At 34.9% G+C, this 21053-nt stretch overlaps 2 protein-coding genes across 12 annotated transcripts in view; one reads left to right on the top strand and one right to left on the bottom strand.

Moving 5' to 3' along the window:
- LOC123543477 (proto-oncogene vav-like) overlaps positions 1-9555 on the bottom strand; it is a 106525-nt gene extending 96970 nt beyond the window's left edge. For 7 of the 10 annotated variants that reach the window (XM_053524497.1, XM_053524492.1, XM_053524501.1 and 4 more), the window contains exons 1-2: positions 9316-9554; positions 4283-4399 (exon numbers count right to left, since the gene is read on the bottom strand). In XM_053524497.1, coding sequence (XP_053380472.1) covers positions 4283-4399; positions 9316-9525 — 327 coding nt within the window. In that variant the 5' untranslated portion in view covers positions 9526-9554. Of the gene's footprint in view, positions 1-4282; positions 4400-9315 lie in introns of all 10 variants that reach the window. The other 3 variants (XM_053524496.1, XM_053524495.1, XM_053524500.1) reach the window with 1 other exon arrangement.
- A 152-nt stretch (positions 9556-9707) lies between these two features.
- The window catches only part of LOC128548898 (rab9 effector protein with kelch motifs-like), a 41656-nt gene continuing 30310 nt past the window's right edge, over positions 9708-21053 (top strand). For both annotated transcript variants that reach the window (XM_053524509.1, XM_053524508.1), the window contains exon 1: positions 9708-9857. The gene's annotated coding sequence lies outside the window, so the exon portion shown is untranslated. The remainder of the gene's footprint in view (positions 9858-21053) is intronic.

The following is a 21053-nucleotide window of genomic DNA, read 5'->3' as shown; positions in this document are numbered from 1 at the left end:
TTTCATAATGAGCAATGACTGAATAATGAACTGTTAACACTGAGTAACTATCATAATGAGCAATGACTGAATAATGAACTGTAACAATGAGCAACTATCATAATCAGCAATGTCAGAATAATGAACTGTAACACTGAGCATCTGTCATAATAAACAATGGCTGAATAATCAACTGTAACACTGAGCATCTATCATAATAAACAATGGCTGAAAAATGAACTGTAACACTGAGCATCTGTCATAACAAACAATGGCTGAATAATGAACTGTAACACTGAGCATCTATCATAACAAACAATGGCTGAATAATGAACTGTAACACTGAGCATCTATCATAACAAACAATGGCTGAATAATGAACTGTACCACTGAGCATCTGGCATAACAAACAATGGCTGAATAATGAACTGTAACACTGAGCAACTATCATAACAAACAATGACTGAATTATGAACTGTAACAATGAGCAACAATCATAACAAACAATGGCTGAATAATGAATTGTAACACTGAGCAACTATCATAATGAGCAATGACTGAATTATGAACTCTAACAATGAACAAGTGTGTGAAGTTTCAATCCTTTCCCGTTAGTGGATACTGAGATACCAGCTTACATACAAAAACTTAACTAAAAACTGCAGGGATCGAATTTAACGGTCGCTAACTCGCAAAATTCGAGTAAGAATAAAAAAATGCGAGTAGAAAATCATGGCACTCGAATATTTTTGCGATCACGTTCGAAAATCGGGGAATTCGCTCAAACTGTCCCTTTCTCTTTAAAAACTCCTTTCGGGCAGTTAAATTACCGATAATCACGTGACTGCTTCTAGACGCTTGTCGCTTTATACAAAAGTAATTATCGGATATGTAAGTAAGCATCTAGGCAATATTTGTTTTCATTTTGGACGTCTGTAATTTGCAAAGTTCTGTGAAAATGGAGAGGAAATAACATGTTTCTTGGTGCAAAAAAGCCCGCGGAGCTCGAAAATGCTAGCAACACTACCAACTGTGACCTGAGAAAAACTTAAAAGATCAACGTCAAGCCAAAAGTCCAAAGAATCATTGAGTACTTTGGTTTGTATCATACTTTCAAAACCAGAAAGTCCCAAGCCTGTCCGAACTGTGAACATTTTGTAACCAAACAACAACAAAACAACTTGAATTTAGCACATAAACAGCTTTTAAATAATTGCTAGTGGAACCCATCATTTTGCTAGTGGAAAAAAATGGCACTAGCAAAAATTTGCTAGTTGGAAAAAAAGTTAAATTCGATCCCTGAACTGCTAACTAAAAAAGTCGAAAAATGGGCAAAATTTTGAAGAAAAAAAATGAATAGAGTTATGGGATCTGCTTTGTGCATGTCAGATCATGACAGTGAACAAGTGTGTGAAGTTTCAATCCATTCCCATTAGTGAGTACTAAAATACCTGCTTACATACAAAACCTTTACCAAAAATTTCTAAGTCAAAAAAGGGGCATAATTTTGTAAAAAAGCAAAATAAGAGTTATGGAACCTGTGCAATGCAAGTCAGTTTATCACTGTAAGTCAGTTTATCACAGTAAATAAGTGTGTGAAGTTTCAATCCATTCCCATTAGTGAGTATTGAGATACCAGCTTACATACAAAACCTTTACCAAAAATTTCCAAGTCAAACAAGAGCTGTCCATAACACAGCGCGCTCGACTTTTCTCAGTGCTTGACTCTGAATGAGAGCTTTGCCAGTAAAAAAAATTCCAAGTTAAAAAGGGACATAACTCACAAATCAGAGTAATGGGGATTGTTTCTCCTGGTGTAGACTTTGATAGTAAATAACTATTTGAAGTTTCAAGTCAAAAGTAACAGAGTTATTTGACTTCATCAAAAATTTTAACAAAACATTCTAAGTTAAAAAGGGGCATAATTCTGTCAAAATTCAAATCAGAGTTATGGGGATTGTTTCTCCTGGTGTAGACTTTGATGGTGAATAAGTATTTTAAGTTTCAAGTCAGTAGCTTTGATAGTAACAGAGATATTTGACTTTATTAAAAACTTTAACAAAAAATTCTAAGTTAAAAAGGGGCATAATTCTGTCAAAATTCAAATCAGAGTTATGGGGATTGTTTCTCCTGGTGTAGACTTTAACAGTTAATAAGTATTTCAAGTTTCAAGTCAATAGCTTTGATAGTAACAGAGATATTTGACTTTATCAAAAACTTAAACCAACGGCGACGCCGGCACCAGGGCAAGTGCAATAGCCAGCGTTCGACACTAACGGTGTCCCGGGATCCCGAGGACACCAAAAATCCGCAAGGGATCCTAAAGTTCACAATTTCGGTGTTCCGTCGGGACTCTTGATTTTCAGATAAAATATGATTCTTAAAAAATGAAATTCCCCAGTCTTGTTCACTCAAACATCAGTCTTTTGCTAAGCCAGGGCGTTCAGTTGACCCGAGGTCCCAGGTTTTGACCCGCGAAAATCGAGAAAAACTCGTATTTTACCCGCATAAATTACGGCACGTGCGTCGGCTTGACTTGCGGAAATTTACTTAGATGCGTTCCAAGTTCGATAGTTCTGCCCCCTGTCAATCAAAATCCCAGTGAATTTCAATATTGTTTGCCTGCACAAGCGGAAATATGGCAGTAGTATGTTAAGTAGCTACCGACAGATGTCAGTCACGCCACGCGCCAAATGACACGTGCTTATCTCGCGGTTTGTATTTAGTACAATATGCCTTGTCATTATCAAAGGTGTTTATTGATCAATGTTTACAAGTTAATTGATAAACAATGCAGCCTTAGATTATCGTGTTTGTACCACTATTTTGTGTGCTCGATACGATTACATGAGCCGGTCGGCCGTTACGGTCTATAACAAATTTATTATCATTGACGAGGCTTTGTTTGGGCAAAACAAATTAAATAAGCAGAAATTATACGTGGTATGATGAGAAAATAAAGTTAAAACAGTTATCTTTTCAAGAACTTTAACTGTTACTTTTGTTTTCCGTATTTGTCACTCGTTTTCTAGACCGACATTTTCGAACATTTTTATCATTTCTTACAAGATTTTTCTAGTACAAACTAAAATAAAAAGCCAACAAAACGTCTACATTACGAAAAATATGATCACTGTTGCCAAAGCAGCTCTTATTTACAAGAATTTGCTGATAATAAAAGCATGCAAACACTAAACCCCACCCACTTTTAGGCAATGTGCAAAATAAAACAACTAAAATATGAAATGTTTAAGAAAATCTGTTATGACCAATGTACTAGTTTTAGATAAAGTCTGTGGGAGTTGCATTAATAAGGCCTAAAAAATCTTTGTATCTGGTAACATGCTCAAAAAATTAGGGTAGGTAGGTCGGAACATTTTTTTTTTTTTAATTTTTTTTTTTTTTAAGGGAGACTTTTCGGAATTTTTTTTTATGTCAAAAAAATGATAACAAATAAGGGGGTTATAAGAGGGAATGAACTAGGCGGCATACATTTAGACGAACTACAACAAATGGCAGAGGAGTGCGATGGTAGTGAAGATGAGGGGGAAATAACGTGGAAATAAAATACATGTAGTACTGTAAACAGTTGTGTTTGTTAGATTTTAGTTTTTTCATGATCTTAGTTACCACATTTTGTTATCAGGGACTCCTAATTTTCAGCAGGGATTCCTAAATTTCCCAGCAGGTATTCCTTCAGGATACCTGGCAAAAAAAGTTAGTGTCGAACGCTGATAGCTCTACTTTTTCTTCAAAAGTCGAGCTAAAAAGGGGCATAATTTTGTAAAAAAGCAAAATAGAGTTATGGAACCTGTGCAATGTAAGTCAGTTTATCACAGTGCATAAGTGTGTGAAGTTTCAATCAATTCCCACAAGTGGTTACTGAGATACCAGCTTACATGCAAAACCTTAACCAAATCGGGATGCGGACGCAGATGCATGGGTGAGTCCAATAGCTTTACTATTCTACGAATAGTCGAGCTAAAACTGGGGGTATTTATTAAGGTGCCAAATTTCCAAATGGACTTTAATTTAGTACTGTGAAAATCACAAATATTTGTGGGGGACTATTCTCTTGGATTTCATAACCGAGTCAATGAACTAGTAAATTCTTGTTTATTTAATGTTCAAAGGTTTTGGTGCTCATGAAAAATTTATACATTAAGCCAGTAAAATGTCTGCTTAGTTAGCTATGTAAGTGGATACTTTATACAATCACTGACAAAAGTTATGTCTTTTAAGTCCATGTTGTCATGCAGTCCCATGGTAGTCACCAGTAAGATATAAACGAAGTGAAACATACCTTGCGGAAATTCTTTACATCAAAAAGGTCTGGAGGTTCAAACAGGTCTCGACTGTCAATCTTGAACACTTTTTCACATGTCACCAGAAATGTACGAATATTCTTCAAACACAGGAACTGCAATACAAAATAAATACACTGTAGACCAAGTTTATAGAAAACAATTTTAAGAATTTAAGAAGTCATTTAAGGTAAGGCAATTTCTGTATATAAAATGAAGAAAACAAAACAAGCTACCTTATTTTTTAATATACTGGTACTGATGATAAACTCAGACAGAAAATGAGGTTTTTTACCTGTAACTTCTGCAAATTGTTATTGATGGTTGGTATCAAAATAAAGCTTAGCTCTTACTGAAAAATTGACATAATTCAAATTAATATTTAGTAAGCAAACTCACAAGAAGTTAGGCCCTGAACAGTCAGGGGTGTAACTGTTTCAAGTTACCGCAGTTTATAACCCATTTGAGTTATTGCTTGTATATATACTTTCATAACTTGTTTCAGTTATCATAAAATATTACAAAGCCCTCCTGTGCCAATTCTTCATTTTAAATGAGACTAATGCAATTATTTCCTGAATTCTTGCACTTTTATCTTTCCAGTTATGCAGTAAAATCTTTTATGCATGGCTGATAAAGTTTTATGCAAAAAATGCTTGAAAAAGTAACTGAAATAGGTTACATAACTTAAACAAGAGGACCATGATGGTCCTGAATCGCTCACCTGTCCCAACATGACCCAGTTTTGAACTGAGTATGACGTTATTTTTTTCTATTATTTGACATAGTGACCCAGTTTTTGACCTCATGTGACCCAGTTTTGAACCTGACCTAGATATCATCAAGATGAACATTCAGACCAACTTTCATACAGATCCCATGAAAAATATGGCCTCTAGAGAGGTCTCAAGGTTTTTGTATTATTTGACCTACTGACCTAGTTTCTGACGGCATGTGACCCAGTTTCGAACCTGACCTAGATATCATCAAGGTGAACATTCAGACCAATTTTCATGAAGATCTTGTGAAAAATATGGCATCTAGAGAGATCACAAGGTTTTTCTATTTTTAGACCTACTGACCTAGTTTTTAACCACAGCTAACCCAGTTTCGAACCTGACCTAGATATCATCAAGATGAACATTCAGACTAATCTTCATACAGATCCCATGAAAAATATGGCCTCTAGAGAGGTCACAAGGTTTTTTTATTATTTGACCTACTGACCTAGTTTCTGACGGCACGTGACCCAGTTTCGAACTTGACCTAGACATCATCAAGGTGAACATTCTGACTAATTTTCATGAAGATCCATTCAAAAGTATGGCCTCTAGAGAGGTCACAAGGTTTTTCTATTTTTAGACCTAATGACCTAGTTTTTAACCGCAGCTGACCCAGTTTCGAACTTGACCTAGATATCATCAAGATGAACATTCAGACCAACTTTCATACAGATCCAATGAAAAATATGGCCTCTAGAGAGGTCACAAGGTTTTTCTATTATTTGACCTACTGACCTAGTTTTTGATGGCACGTGACCCAGTTTCGAACTTGACATAGATATTATCAAGGTGAACATTCTGACCAATTTTCATGAAGATCTTGTGAAAAATATGGCCTCTAGAGAGGTCACAAGGTTTTTCTATTTTTAGACCTACTGACCTAGTTTTTGACCGCAGTTGACCCAGTTTCGAACTTGACCTAGATATCATCAAGATGAACATTCTGACCAACTTTCATAAAGATCCTATGAAAAATGTGACCTCTAGAGTGGTCACAAGCAAAAGTTTACGCACGGACGCACGCACGGACGACGGACGCTGCGCGATCACAAAAGCTCACACTGTCACTTTGTGACATGTGAGCTAAAAACAGTTACACCCCTGACTGCTGAAAGGCGTATGTAAAATGGGGACTTTACAACGTTGATTGATGATAAATTTGACCACTTTGTCATTTTAAAAAAGTTCTCCATAGTATTTAATATATTGAAACTTTCCCAAAAATGTTGCAACAGTCATTTCTGATTAAGTAATGAAAAGTGACCCAATGTCGGGCCTTCATGTGTTGACAGTGAGCATGCGCAAAAAAACATCCTCTTTCCCAGTATTTTTGGATAAATATTTATTAAACAGACAAAATTAATGTAAGACATTTATTTATACAGATTATTTACTAATTTTGTTTTTATTTACACCAGTTGGTGTTGTAAGTGGTTGCTATTAGACGGCATGTTCATACATGCCATATTTTCAGACGGTCAATAAGGGAGATTTGTCTCAATAGGGCTTTTTTTTCAGGGAGATTTGGGTAAAAATAAGGGAGACTTTTATTCGCTCATTTTTGATGCGCTAAATAGCCGTTTTCATGAAAAAATCATCAAGTTTTCTATATTGAATTGATGAGTGGAGCCAACAGTTGTGTACCACAGAATGCATGATTATTAATTATAGCACTTTACTTAATCCAAGGAAATTCAGAATTCCATGAAAGATTGAACCAGGAACTTTGTTTTTGCTTTATGTGTTGATGCTTCTTCATCTGGGGAGAGTAATCTCTTTGACATGTTTAAGCATACAATACTCAAAAGATTGCGGAGATATCATATCAAAATAGTCTTTTAAGGGCAGTCATTTCTTTTCAGGAATTAAGTTGTTAATAAAAAGGAAATTCCTTCTTTTGCTGGACTGTCCATATTTAGATTAAAACTACATGTATTTAAACTTGGAATTCTCCCGTTAATTATTACAATATCACAAAGGAATGGCAGTCAATTCTCCGGGCAGTATGAACTGCAATTTGTTTCATAAAATTCACTTATCCGAATTCATGTTTGTCCGAAATTCTGTGTAGTCTGACATTAACTCGTCATTTTTTGTTAAATCGTAGTTAATTTTTGGCATGTTGTACAAGTATTTAAATTGAGAAGCATAAACTCAGTGTTAGCACTAACCTGTCTCATCCCTCTGATGGCTCGATAAATACCGAGGTCAGCGAAAATGAAAGTACACTTTGGCAGGTGGCGGTATAATGACGTAATTTTAAGACTGGTTTACATATTGTTTTGAAAACTACGGATCAGCGACTTTGATAGTACTGAATCAGTCTAAAATCTCGCATGCACATGTTTACAATTAATTGCCTACAGGTAAGATTAAAAGGTTAATTGTGTGACAGTAGGTGGTAAGATAATTAATGCCTCAGGTGTGTATCTCTCACTAAACAAGCTATGGATTATAGACAACTATAAAAATTGTGTTTGAGGAGCATTTCCGGGCTACTCAATATTGAAATTTAAGTATTTTCTAAAGGTCTACATTGGGTCCGAGATACAATTTTTCGGCAGAGGACTTTTTTTTATAGTTAATTTTTTTTTACGGGAGGTTTTCATGTCCCAGCGGGAGACCGGGAGATATACTGAAAATACTGGAGGAAAAGGCTCCTGCCAGGAGATATGGCATGTATGCATGTTCAATTATATAAAAATCAATTGCAAAATTTGAATAGTATGAAGGTGGTCGACTTTTATTATCTGTTTGAGTTTATCATCTGTACCAGTATTCAAATATGGCTGATGATATACTTAAACATAGCTGTATTAATGCAGTGATTCATTTTGAAATCTGAAGATACGAGTCCATGGGACTCACATATTTTGAAACAATGAGTCCCAGCCAGTGAGTAATGAGTCATGCAAGTTGAAAAAGGAACTAAATATGCTTAATATATAATAATATAACGTTACTTATTTTATTATTTCCAGTCTTTGTTTAAGTCTATTAATTTAAAGTAAATAAATTCACTGAAAATGTCTGTTTTCTTATCTTTGTAAACCTTGTGAACCTAATGTGATTAAACTGCAAATTAAAGTTTTTTTCACTTTTGCAATGATTGTCCAAACCAAGAAAACCCTTTAAATATGAATACAATTAATTAAAAATGTTAATTCCATATCAGCAGTAAATAAATCAAGCTCCCAGTGCTAACGCACTCAAAGTCACAGTCACTTTAAATAACACGTTTGTGAATTAAATACATGTCAATAGCAGTGACATCACTATGACATCACTCGAATACTGTCTTCTTTGATCTGCTGGTGTCTCTTTGATCTGCTGGTGTCGGCTCACATCAAAAGAAACAGTTGTCAAACATGTTTAACCCAATTTCTAAATTTGATGCGTCAAAAATTTGGGTAAATTTCTGTTACCTTATTTTAATCTCAGAAAGTGTCAGTGATTAAAATTATGCTTCTAAAGTCTTAATTGGTTTTGAAAAATATGAGTAAAATTAAGTGGATTTGAGGAAATTATTCGAGCCAGTCAAGGTAAGATACTTTCTAAAGGTCAAAAAAGCATGTGTAAACTAATGTACCTGTAATATAAATCTCTATTGCTTTGTTTATCAACAGTCAGTTTACAAAACAAGTGTCACCTTTGCACTTCTCGGTAATCTGAAGTATGCGGAGCTTAAATTATGTCATCGTATATTCCAGTCAAGTGTCAACAGGCTGATAGCGGGTAACTGGTGGGGTGTGGATAAAAAAAATCGGGCGACTTGAATTTTGCTTTGATGTTAGATTAGAGCGAAGTGGGGAGCTAAAAAGCGACTATTTCGCTCAAGTCTCTCCCTAGCTCAAGCCCTATTCTTTACAAATCGAACGGTGATAAGGTAAATTTTGTTTGCGTCCCATGGCTGCACATATTTTAAATTAACGCGTCTCCCATGAAAAATACGCGTCTTTGACGCAGGACGCACGGCAAAATGAATCACTGTTAATGCATATTTATCAGGTTCTTGTGTTTTTGTAAGATTGCCTATTATTTCTTAAAAAGCTACATGATAAATTTATAACAGGAAGTAAATAAAATATGACAACACAAACACAGCAACCAAAAATTCAACCAAGAGCTAGAACATGAGCAGATACATCAAAATTAATGTCATTTGTTTTTCTTGAGTAAACACCATAAAAAAGAATATGATACCACTGTGCTAAAACAAAATACAGTGAAGTTATTACAACTCTTTTTACCTGCGACAATTGTGGCCTGGGACTGAAATCTTTCACGTCAACCGAGTACGCTTTCAGTGCATTTAAAAGATGACACAGCAGTACTCCATCTCTCAAAGCCTGGGCTAGATCAAAAGCTTGAGCTTCGGAATGTGTAGCTCGGTGATCATCAGGTAAAATTTTACACTGAACGAGCCAATTCACACACAACCTCCACTCGTCGGCCGCCATATTTCTGTTCTTTCCGTCAGTTTTTGTAAAGCTACTACATGCGAAACTAACATATTTCTAATATATCGGAGTATTATTCATAAAAAGTAAACCAATCTTTAATATTGTAAATATCATTGATAGGCTATGCAGTTTAATAATCAAAACAATACAAATATATACTTTAAAATTCAAGAATTTCTATAAATTCGAAAAGGTGTCTATTATTTAATATCAGGTGGTTGAAAAATCTGACCGGACAGGAATTTCGTTTCCATGCAAACTTAAAATAGCTTTTCTAGAGAAAGCAGCAAATAGACAAAGTTCGGATAGGATTGAATGAGTTTCAAAGTGTAAGTCTGTGCTTATGCTAATTTTGTATGCATTGTCACTAATTATTTAACGTAAGTGTAAGGTTAGGAAAAACACCCCATGCATGTACTGTATCATCTTTGGTTTACTACACACACTCATAAGCCTCCACATCGCTAAATCAAAATTACAGTGAACTGCCCAACAATCAGATATTGTTACGACTATCAGGTGGTTTTCATGACGGCTAAAACAAGATCAGATAGGGAAAATGAAATGGGCCCATGTTATGGTGATGGCCTTCCTTACTGTTGACAGATAGGGAATAAGTACTTTGTGCATGCAAAAGTACAGGTTTCGGGCTTTCTTAAGATGTATAACATTACATACTGTCCTACAATTTCTTACACACTGTAAAAGATAATATGGTCGAAAAATGGTGTTTTTTCATCGTTATGGTGTTGCAAATAAAAAATGGCAAATTTTAGCAAGCAAGTGATCAAAGCAGTATTACATTAATGTGAATTGGCAATAACAGACTTAAAATGTGGCATTTCAAATTAAAGAAAGTCAAATTATTTCTTTGTCAGTGAAGGAATTAAGTTTTAATAAAAAAAATATGAAAACAGGCCTTCGTTATGTTTTTTTGGTTTTTGAAGGTCTGTCTCTATCACCCTATTACAAAGGCAACAGTGATATGCCAGATACAGTATGGTAGTGTGTGCTGTTGCTGATAATCATATACCACTCTGAATATAAAGATTTTGCTTCAGGTCCAAATGAAAAAAATTGAGTCATAATTTGGTAGCATGACTTTTTCGTAGTGTCGTAGATCAATGTTTGCAATATGTAAATTGTAAGACCCACAATATATTTACTATTTTGTATTATTTTCTATTTGAGACTGTCTCAGAGAATTAGCAGAACTAAACATCTTTCTGCTTCTGCGACTGGTTATTTGTTGGGAAGCAACAGAAATTGTCCGTAGACCGTAGTGTCCGTAGATCAATAATTTAACTGTAGATAATTTTCTTAAAACCATACATAATCAATGAGCTTGGGTTATTATTGATGTTTTTATAAGGATATACTGATTCCAAGAGATAAAACTTTCATCTTTCAGAGTATTTTAGAAAAATATGTTTTTGTCTATCTTTTCAAGTGAAAATGAACTTTAGCAAGTTATTAAAACGAGTTTCACTAAGTGTACTTTAGCCAGATTGCGTTATTTACATACAGTATAACTATCTAATATGAATCAGCAAACTATAATGTACATTTAACCACACTTGATCTCTTAACAGAGCGATTTTTTATATTGTCACTTGATCTACGGACACTACAAGAATGCATGATATGTACACAATCTCTAATATACTTAGTGTTTTACAGCTTTTTGAAAAATTAACATTATAAAAGGGAAATTATAACAAAATGAGACCAAAAAGAAACATTACGAAAGATAACAATGAAGAGAATGAAAAGAATTATGTGCTTGAGAGTAAGAAGGCCAAAATTATGCGTAGATACAGGGCAAAAGTTAAAAGTGACAGTGCAAAATACGAAAAGATGAAACTTAAGGACAGAGAGAGAAAAAAAGGGAAAGGGAAATTTAGAGAATAGCAAAACAGACTGATCCGGTACTGTGCAATGAACTAAGACGTCAAAAAAGAGAACAACAGAGAAGATTTAGGAATAAACAGAAGTTAGATAAAGCCTTGATAGATATAACGTTGCGCAAGAAATATTCTCATATGCTATTCTCTGTTAAAACACTAAAAGCTAGAATAACATCACGTTATCGTGCAGTGAAGTTAATGTTTTTGTTGCAAAGAGTGCTACTATATTTTATCTACTATTTTCTAAAGATTAAAGGCATATTAGAATCGAAATAATTCGGGCGGTAATATGTCATACAAATAATTGCACTAGGACTGTGCCCTCGTTAAATTATTACGCCTGACGTATAACCGCCTGCTTTATGCATGTCAGATCATGATAGTGAACAAGTGTGTGAAGTTTCAATCCATTCCCATTAGTGAGTACTGAGATACCAGCTTACATACAAAACCTTAACCAAAAAATTCTAAGTCGAAAAAGGGGCATAATTTTGTAAAAAAAGCAAAATAGAGTTATGGAACATGTGCAATGTAAGTCAGTTTATCACAGTAAATAAGTGTGTGAAGTTTCAATCCATTCCCACAAGTGGTTACTGAGATACCAGCTTACATACAAAACCTTAACCAAAAATGTCTAAGTTAAAAAAGGGGCATAATTTTGTAAAAAAAGCAAACAGAGTTATGGAACCTGTGCAATGTAAGTCAGTTTATCACAGTGAATAAGTGTGTGAAGTTTCAATCCATTCCCACAAGTGGTTGCTGAGATACCAGCTTACATACAAAAACTTAACCAAATCGGGACGCGGACACGGATGCGGACGCAGACGCATGGGCGAGTCCAATAGCTCTACTATTCTATCAATAGTCTAGCTAATAAAACTAATCCGGATCTTGTACGTCTTTGAATTGTTATGACTTCATTTCTGTGTACGTATGTTAACTACTACAAGGAATGTATTTCGTTTTGCTTTGTTTATTCTATCAGTGGTTAAAGAGGGTAAACACCCACTGGTTTATGCTCTATTTTGGCGGTATCTGACCCTAACAAAAATTGACTAGGAAATACTACTGGTCGATTTTCTGAATAAAATTGATTGATGTGTTTTAAGGCATTTATATTTTATTGGTTAGATATGAGTATTACCTTTCTTAACAAGAGCTGTCGGAGGACAGCAACGCTCGACTATTCAACAGCCTTGTCAATTGAATGAATACAAAAGTTGAAAAAGGGGCATAATTTTGTAAAATGCAAAGTAGAGGTATTGAACCTCTGTACTGCATGTCATATCATGACAGTGAACAAGTGTGTGAAGTTTCAATCCTTTCCAATTTGTGGATACTGAGATACCAGCTTACATACAAAAACTTAACAAAAAACTGCTAAGTCAAAGGGGCATAATTTTGTAAAAATGCCAAGTAGAGTTATGGGACCTTCACAGTGCATGTTAGATCATGACAGTGAACAAGTGTGTGAAGTTTCAATCCATTCCAATTAGTGGATACTGAGATATCAGATTACATACAAAAATTTAACCAAAAACTGCTAAGTCGAAAAAGGGGCATAATTTTGAAAAAAGAGAGTAGAGTTATGGGACTTGCTTAGTGCATGTCAGATCATGATAGTGAACAAGTATGTGAAGTTTCAATCCATTCCCATTAGTAAGTACTGAGATACCAGCTTACATACAAAACCTTAACCAAAAATTTCTAAGTCGAAAAAGGGGCATAATTTTGTAAAAAAGCAAAATAGAGTTATGGAACCTGTGCAGTGTAAGTCAGTTTGTCACAGTGAATAAGTGTGTGAAGTTTCAATCCATTCCCACAAGTGGTTACTGAGATACCAGCTTACATACAAAACCTTAACCAAAATCGGGACGCGGACGCCGACGCATGGGCGAGTGCAATAGCTCACTATTCTATGAATAGTCGAGCTAAAAATCTCATAAGCTATCAATTCTGAGTAAACTGCTATGCCTAAAAAGTGTCGAATTCGGGACAAAAACTGTTAAGACTTACTTTAGCGTTGTATGTACCTGTGTTTCTTTCTCTCTGTCTGTCTTTCTGTCTGTCTGTTTACGTGTGTGACTGTGTGATATTGTGTGTGTTTGAAGGTAACCAGCAAAACCACATCGGAATACAATTTTGTATCAAATTTTGTGTATTTTTTTTTCAAATTTTCCTATTAAAAGATTTTGTTTCTAAGTGTATTCAAAACATATCATAGTTCACTGGAAGCTTAAACTTGTGTTACTGTTACTACAGTCTGGTAAATACTCATGCACTAGTATGTAGTGTCCGTAGAATGCACCACTATATTGGTTCATCGAAATGTCACATGTGTTATTCTTTTTCAAATTGTTTGCTGTTTGTTCAAGAAGGTTGATTGAGGTAGGTTTTTTGTTGTGTTGATGAGTTAATTTGTTAGTACAAACTGTTTGGAATACAAGTTTTTGTCTCAAATAGTTAATATTTTTATTCTTAATGGACATTTTCAACAAAAGATTTCATAGCTGTGAATAATTCAATAGTTTTCTACTGTTATTTTCGAAGTATGGCTGTTTGAAAGTCAATTTTCTAAACTAAATTGTAACAAAAAGGTTAAAATGATGGTGAAACTAAGGTTTAGACACAGTATGAATTTCTGTAGTGTCCGTAGATGTTATAACAGTGATTCTTTAAGACAAGTTAATGATATTTAAAATGTTTAAAATGTTAAGCATTTGTTTGTGGCTACAAGATTGTGCTTTTTATGCAAAATCTTTATACATTTTATGCCAGGATAGAGGTTAGATATACATTTTCTACTTAAGAAACACCATGAGAAAAAAATTTTGTCTCAGGTTTTGGAAATATGTAACCATAAAAAAAGAAACATTCACATCAGTTGTATTTTTATGATTGTGTAAACCTTACTTTAGTTAGTCATTACATAACTTTCTCTGTATACCGGTATTGCAACAGCATTGTTGGAATCATCATCAAATCATGTAACATGTTTTGTAGTGTCCGTAGACATTTTAAAACGTCTTAATGAACCAATTTATTTTCAAAACTCATAAACTTTTAGTCCTGAGCATCTGTTTTGCATAAAAGCACAATGTCTTGTTAGTGAACTGAAGTAGTTTTCCTATCATTGTCAGCTGTTCTGTTAAAATAAAAGAATTTGAAAAGTTTAATAAACAATTTGTGTTATTATAATCATACTTCTTATGCAAATATTAACACAATGATGTCTTCTATCGAGTGGTTTTCGAGTGAAACTTGCTAAATTGTACTTGTTTAAGCAAGTTACAGTCAAAATGAATCTTAACTTCAGTGTTTTCCATAAATTACACATTGTTATGCCTAGTGTTTGTAGTGTCCGTGACTCTGCTACCCTCATATAATTGCTGCCTTGTAAATTTTATAGCAGACAGTCCTAGTCAAAAAGGTTTTGGTATTTGGTCCCTGGTATATTAGACCATGACATGGGCTGAAAAAATTAGGATTTGAAAAACTTTATTTTTTTGGCAAAATTGCAACATAAATTCCCTATCTGATCTTGTTTTAGCCGATGAACATATCAAAGTTACAATGTCTTATTAATGGCTACGATTACGGTACTGTACCCTAATCCTAGCCTCTGATTCTAGGCCGCGCCAAGGGGCCATTGGTGTGTATTTTACCGTATTGGCGCATAAATATATGCCTTGTATCGCCCATTGGGCGCACACTTTTTCAGATAGCAAAATATTCAATCTGTTTACAATTCGGCATATGCGCCGACTTCAAGAAGTTGTGAATCGAATATGACCCTTTCGATGACGTAATGTGCATTTTCATCGGTCGAAGTTAAACTAGTAGCCAGTCTCCGGTTGCCTAATAACAGACAGCTTTCAATGTTGCTATGAAATGGCGGACAAAATCACAGTTGCGATTCGGAGAAAAAAAGATATCCAATTTTACATTTTTCTCTACAAGTCCAAAAACTGCAGATGACATAGAACAAATTTCGAAAGAAAAATGACATGTCCGAGATGGCTAGATCGCCCAAAAAACGTAACCAATAAGCCAGAATCAGGCGACAAACATTCATTCCGTTGTAAATGGCTGTCGGACTTTCATCAGTGGTTAGGTTTCGGTCATGATAAAAATATTATGACTTGTAATTATGTTTAAAGAACAGCAAAAGTAATACGTTGAACTCCATGTAAGAAAAGTTTAAAAAATACATCCTTTCATTTCAAGTAAATCAGTTTTTCTTTCATGGCCCCTGTTTATTTCAAATGTCCCCAACTTTTTGCCTCCATGAGGCTGTTTGACCCCTCTTGAAAAATTGCTGGAATGAACACTGCTAGGATTACGGAAGTTCCGTATTCATAGACAACCCTTTGAAGACAGGCTAGGCTTACCAAAGTTCTTAAGAGGCATCAAATATATGTTGAGACATGCATAAATGAAATCTGAAATCTGAAGTGACAGGCAAAATCAAATCATAAAATTGAAAGTAGATTTAGATCTATATTTTTGAAAATCCTTTTGAGCTATTTTTGAGAATGTATTGTCTGCCAATTTTCAAAAAAGACAAATAATCATATTTAGTATAAATAACTCGTAAAATTTAAAGCATAGATGTTTTTAAAACCTAGCTTTTACCCTCATATTTCTATAGTATTTCCGCCCGTCACCATAAATATATCGTTTAAGATTATACTAATCCAAAATTGTTGATCGATAACATGAAATAATAGGGCAGGCATGAAAAAACACTATTTTATGTGAAATAAGTAAGTTTCCAACATCATTTATGCATGTCCTAACACACATTTGATGCCTTTTAAATACTTCCGTAATCCTAGCCTATCCTCATAGAGTTGTCTAGAAATACGGAACTTCCGTAATCCTAGAATCGGAGGCTAGGATTACGGTACCATAATCGTAGCCACTGCCTTTATCAAATTGCGACTTTTCATAGAGAACGTACGCCTTGCCCTAGGATCGAACTAACAACCCTGCTTTGATCCATAGAGCTGCACTGTTCAGTAGTCCAAATAATTTGACGTCAGAACTGATTATAAGATATTTTCGTGATAGAGAAGAATCCCTCTCTTTATGGTAAAACCAGTAAAAACCTTTTCAGTGGTGAAAATAGATTTACTTCTTCTTCCCTCTCTTCCAATGTAAGGGTAGAGATTTGACAGTGCATCTAGTACCCTGCGATAAAACTGTACTGCCTGATAAGAAACAGCTGGCTATTTGCAATTAGAATTATATACATTTCGCTCCGGTACTACTGCTGCTGTTGATGGTAGGGTTCTTGTAGGTGTTAAGTGAGGCAGGGATTTGGTAGAATCTGTTGGCACCTCTTGTTCTGGCATCACTGCTCAGCTATTCTGTTGCTGATCTTAAACAGCATGACGACTCTGGCCAGGTAGACACGGTGTAGTAGGGATTCCCATCCAAGGTCTTGTATCATCATAGATAAAAACACAGTTAAGCAATTATACATAGTCAAGAAATCATAAAACAAAATAAAACTGAATCATTTTATGGTTTAAATATGACAGTAAAAAATGTAAATAAAGCATAAAAACTATTTGTTTTATCTATCTATCTATCTGCCATTGATGTCAAACCCCTTGTGGGAATGTAGACATTCATTTTGTCAACCTCGCTATATTTACATGTCCGCCATTACACTCGGCACAGCTGATAGTGCGGTTGGTCGTTACTGATCGTGTAACATGAAGGGGAGCCATGTAAAATGTGTGTTAACTTTCTGGTGCATTGTTTAAAACAGTTACAAACTTGCCATTTATTCACAGAAACATCAGTTTGATGGAAGGAAAAAATGGATATTTCCAGGTATCTTAAAATTTCACAAATTTTTTATAGACTAAGTTGAAATGTGATTTAAAAATCACTGCGCAGAATCGTTGTGGAAAGTTCACCACAGAAATGATCCTTCCTATGTTGTACATGGAGGTGAGATATTGACATATTGTAAAAATTAGGATAATATCGCGACTCACGTACAATTAGTTGGACTACACTGTCCAGGTGAGCTAATAGAAAGAAGTAAGCCAGACAGCTTAGCTCCATGGCGAGAGTGCAGAGCCACAGCTTGCTAGGTCAGGAGTTGAATCTCCAGGTGAGATGTATGTTCTCCATGACAACTTGATCTCAATCATTTCATCCTCCACTTCATGGCCCCCTTGTTTCCAGTTATCCGATAAAAGTGTTAAGTGTTTGCCCTTCGTCCGTTGGCCATCCACAATTTCTTTTTAACATGATAGAGACCACATTTTGCAATCAATTTTATCAAACTTTCACGCAACTTTTATTGGCATAATATCTCTGTTCCTTTCGAAAACTATATCCCAGTTATGGCTCCTGTAAAAGCCAAAATTTGCTATTTTATCTTTTGAATACGATAGAGACGATAGAAACATTTTATTTTCAGCACCAACAAAAACTCCCTGTTCCTTAGATTTATGTTGTTTTTTTTCCCCCTCCAAAGGGCACTAACCCCCTTCCCTTAAAAGTGAAAAAAAAAAACACTGGCTCACTAGGTCATGAGTTCAGTCTCCAGGTGACAACTTGATCTCAATCATTTCATCCTGCACTTCTGATTCTTTTGGAGAAATTGGCAGTTACTTGTGGATAAACAAGCTAGTACTGGTAACACTGTCAAACTACATGTACATTTACATGGAGCATTAAATTATTTGGAAAAGTCCATGGCATCCAAACTTATAGTCTGCTGTTACTTTTTGACAATTATGCAAGACTGAGCTATTTTGTTGTCATTAAGGGCATACACGTTTGTGTCACATTATCTCAAAAAGTATTTGACTCTGAGTCATAAAGCATTAAAGAATTGTTATATAACATGTGGAATATTTCTACTAGAGCCATGAAACCATACAGGAATATTATTCAGCATGTGAATTTGTGCACCTGAGATTTTTTGGATCTCACTGCAAGACCAGAGTTATGGCCCTTGATTTAGTCAGTGATAAGCAGTATGTGTGTCCCGTGTATTTCAAGAAGTAGTTGATCTAAAGTCAAAATCTTCAAGGACTGTTATATAGCATGTGAAGTTGTGCACCTGGTGTAACAGTTCTATTTGGGATTTCACATAGCCTTATAAGAGTTATGGTCCTTGACTTAGTAAAAAATATAAAGTTAAAAGTTTGTTTTAGAGGCTAAAAGAGCTAAAAATAGAAATTCCTTAGAATTACTTTTCATGAACTGCATGATTGAGGTTCATCAAACATAGTTTGTAGCATCATTGTTAGGTCCTCACCCAGTTGTATACCTTTAAACCTTTTTCTGTCATTAATCACTTGATACATCTTCATCAAATTCTAAAGGTTTGTTTGCTGTCTCCCGACCGACCCACTAAAAACACTGCACTCCGAATTTTATTGGCCCACTCAGCAGAATATTTTATCAACTGCATTCATGTGTCAATTAACCCTCAAAAGTCTATCACTTTCAATTAACCCCTGAATTTCTATCACTTGTCAACAAATAGATCTACATTAGTCTGTGTGTTTGCAACACAAGGTGTGAAAAATATACATGTATTAATAGATCACATTTAATCGACTATTGATTGTTGCATTGACAAGCTATCACTTGTCAACAATTAGATCTACATTAGTCTGTGTGTTTGCAACACAAGGTGTGAAAAATATATTAATAGATCACATTTAAGGAACTATTGATTGATGCATTGACAAGCTTACAAAATAAGGTTTATGTTGCCGACGAATGCAAAAAGTGAATTTTCGAAGCGCGAAATAACATACTTGCGTCAGATGATTATAATATTTTTCTAGATGTTAATGTTGTTTTTGCTGATAAATTTCAATAATTATGTTGCAAATAAGAACCTATCTTTTATAGAAAGCATCGTTAACAAAAAGCAACAAAGTCGTCTGCTGCAAGTGCTGTCCATTCTGAAGGAAATAAAACGTAACCACAAAAAAAAACTATACACAATTATGTAAGAACCTCTTGTTTAACATTCGAGGATACTTTTGGTAAATTTGAAATGAGGTAGATTGTGTACGCTTGCGAAAAAAAGTACATTGTGGACATGTTAGTATAATTTTGGCGGGAAAGAAGCAATATTGTGTTTGCAGAAGGCTATTCCAGTCTCTTTTCAGGTCGATATAAATCAAAAGAGAATTTACAGCAGGAACTTGTATTTCCTGTTCTTTCTGGTCCTGAGAAGAATAACCTGTCTTATTCATTCAGTACACCTCTCCCAATTAAACTCATATGCGCTGCCGCCAGAAACGGTATGGATGCCACCATTTTTAGCTCATCTGATTTTTTGAAAAAAAATGTTGAGTTATTGTCATCACTTGATCGGCATCGGCGTTGCCTGGTTACCCGTAGATACCCATGTATAATGCCCAGTTTTTTTACCCCGGGACCACCTCCGAATCGTGGGTGCGCATAATACACAGGTATAGACAATTTTCCAACTTCAAAACAAGTTTGTTACCGATGTTCGCCATTTTGGTAAAGGGAAACTACTCCCCGCGCTTACTGTCACCGCTAAAATCTAAGATTGCCGTTACGTTCCGTAAAAGATCAAATGGTTTATTTTTCTTTCAAACAAAATTAATTTCATATAAATTTAAAAGTATTTTGATGAAAGAAATGTTAATAAATCACAAAAATTATGATACTAATTAAAGATCGAGAATTATCTTTAACCGAGATCAAACTGTGAACAACATAATTGACACGAGGTGACACGTTAATTGCCGGTAATTACTGGCTATTTGATCATGACAAAAAGACTATCACACCTTTTGTTATTGGTTTGAATTGAGAAGCTCATGTCATTTTGAAAGATACCATTCCGAAATATTGAATCAGCTGCTGTTTATTTATTCAAAATAGTTAATTAAAAAGGTAATACAACAAATAAAACAATATTTTACTGGTTTTATTTTCGAGAAAACAAAAATCGATAGTACCGCGAGACCGATGCTGCTCTCTGCCGCGGAAATAAAATTTATTACCGGTGTCGATGTAAACTCTACTTTCGTTTTCCATCCACCTCAAAATTGACCAAAAATGTTTTTTTCCCAGGATTTTGGGCCAAAATCGGGGGTGCGCATTATACATGGGTATCTACGGTAAGTTTTATGTTTAGCTCAGCTTTTCTCATAAACTATCAAAGCTATTGCTTTGAAACTTGCAACACTTGTTCATCATCATAAGCTGACACTGTACAGAAAGAAACATAACTCATCCTGCTTTTTGCAAGATTTATGGCCCCTTTTGTACTTAGAAAATATCAGATTTCTTGGTTAAGTTTTATGTTTAGGTCAACTTTTCTCCTAAACTACCAAAGCTATTGCTTTGAAACTTGCAACACTTGTTCACCATCATAAGCTGACCCTGTACATCAAAAAACATAACTCCATCCTGCTTTTTGCAAGAATTATTGCCCCTTTTGGACTTCAAAAATATCAGATTTCTTGGTTAAGTTTTATGTTCAAGTCAAATTTTTCTCTTAAACTATCAAAGCTATTGCTTTGAAACTTGCAACACTTGTTCACCATCATAAGCTGACCCTGTACATCAAAAAACATAACTCCATCCTGCTTT

Source organism: Mercenaria mercenaria, chromosome 15 (assembly GCF_021730395.1).
Source record: "Mercenaria mercenaria strain notata chromosome 15, MADL_Memer_1, whole genome shotgun sequence".
Taxonomy (NCBI): Eukaryota; Metazoa; Mollusca; class Bivalvia; order Venerida; family Veneridae; genus Mercenaria; species Mercenaria mercenaria.
Note: the sequence above shows the minus strand (reverse complement) of the source record. Positions and strands in the feature narration are given on the sequence as shown.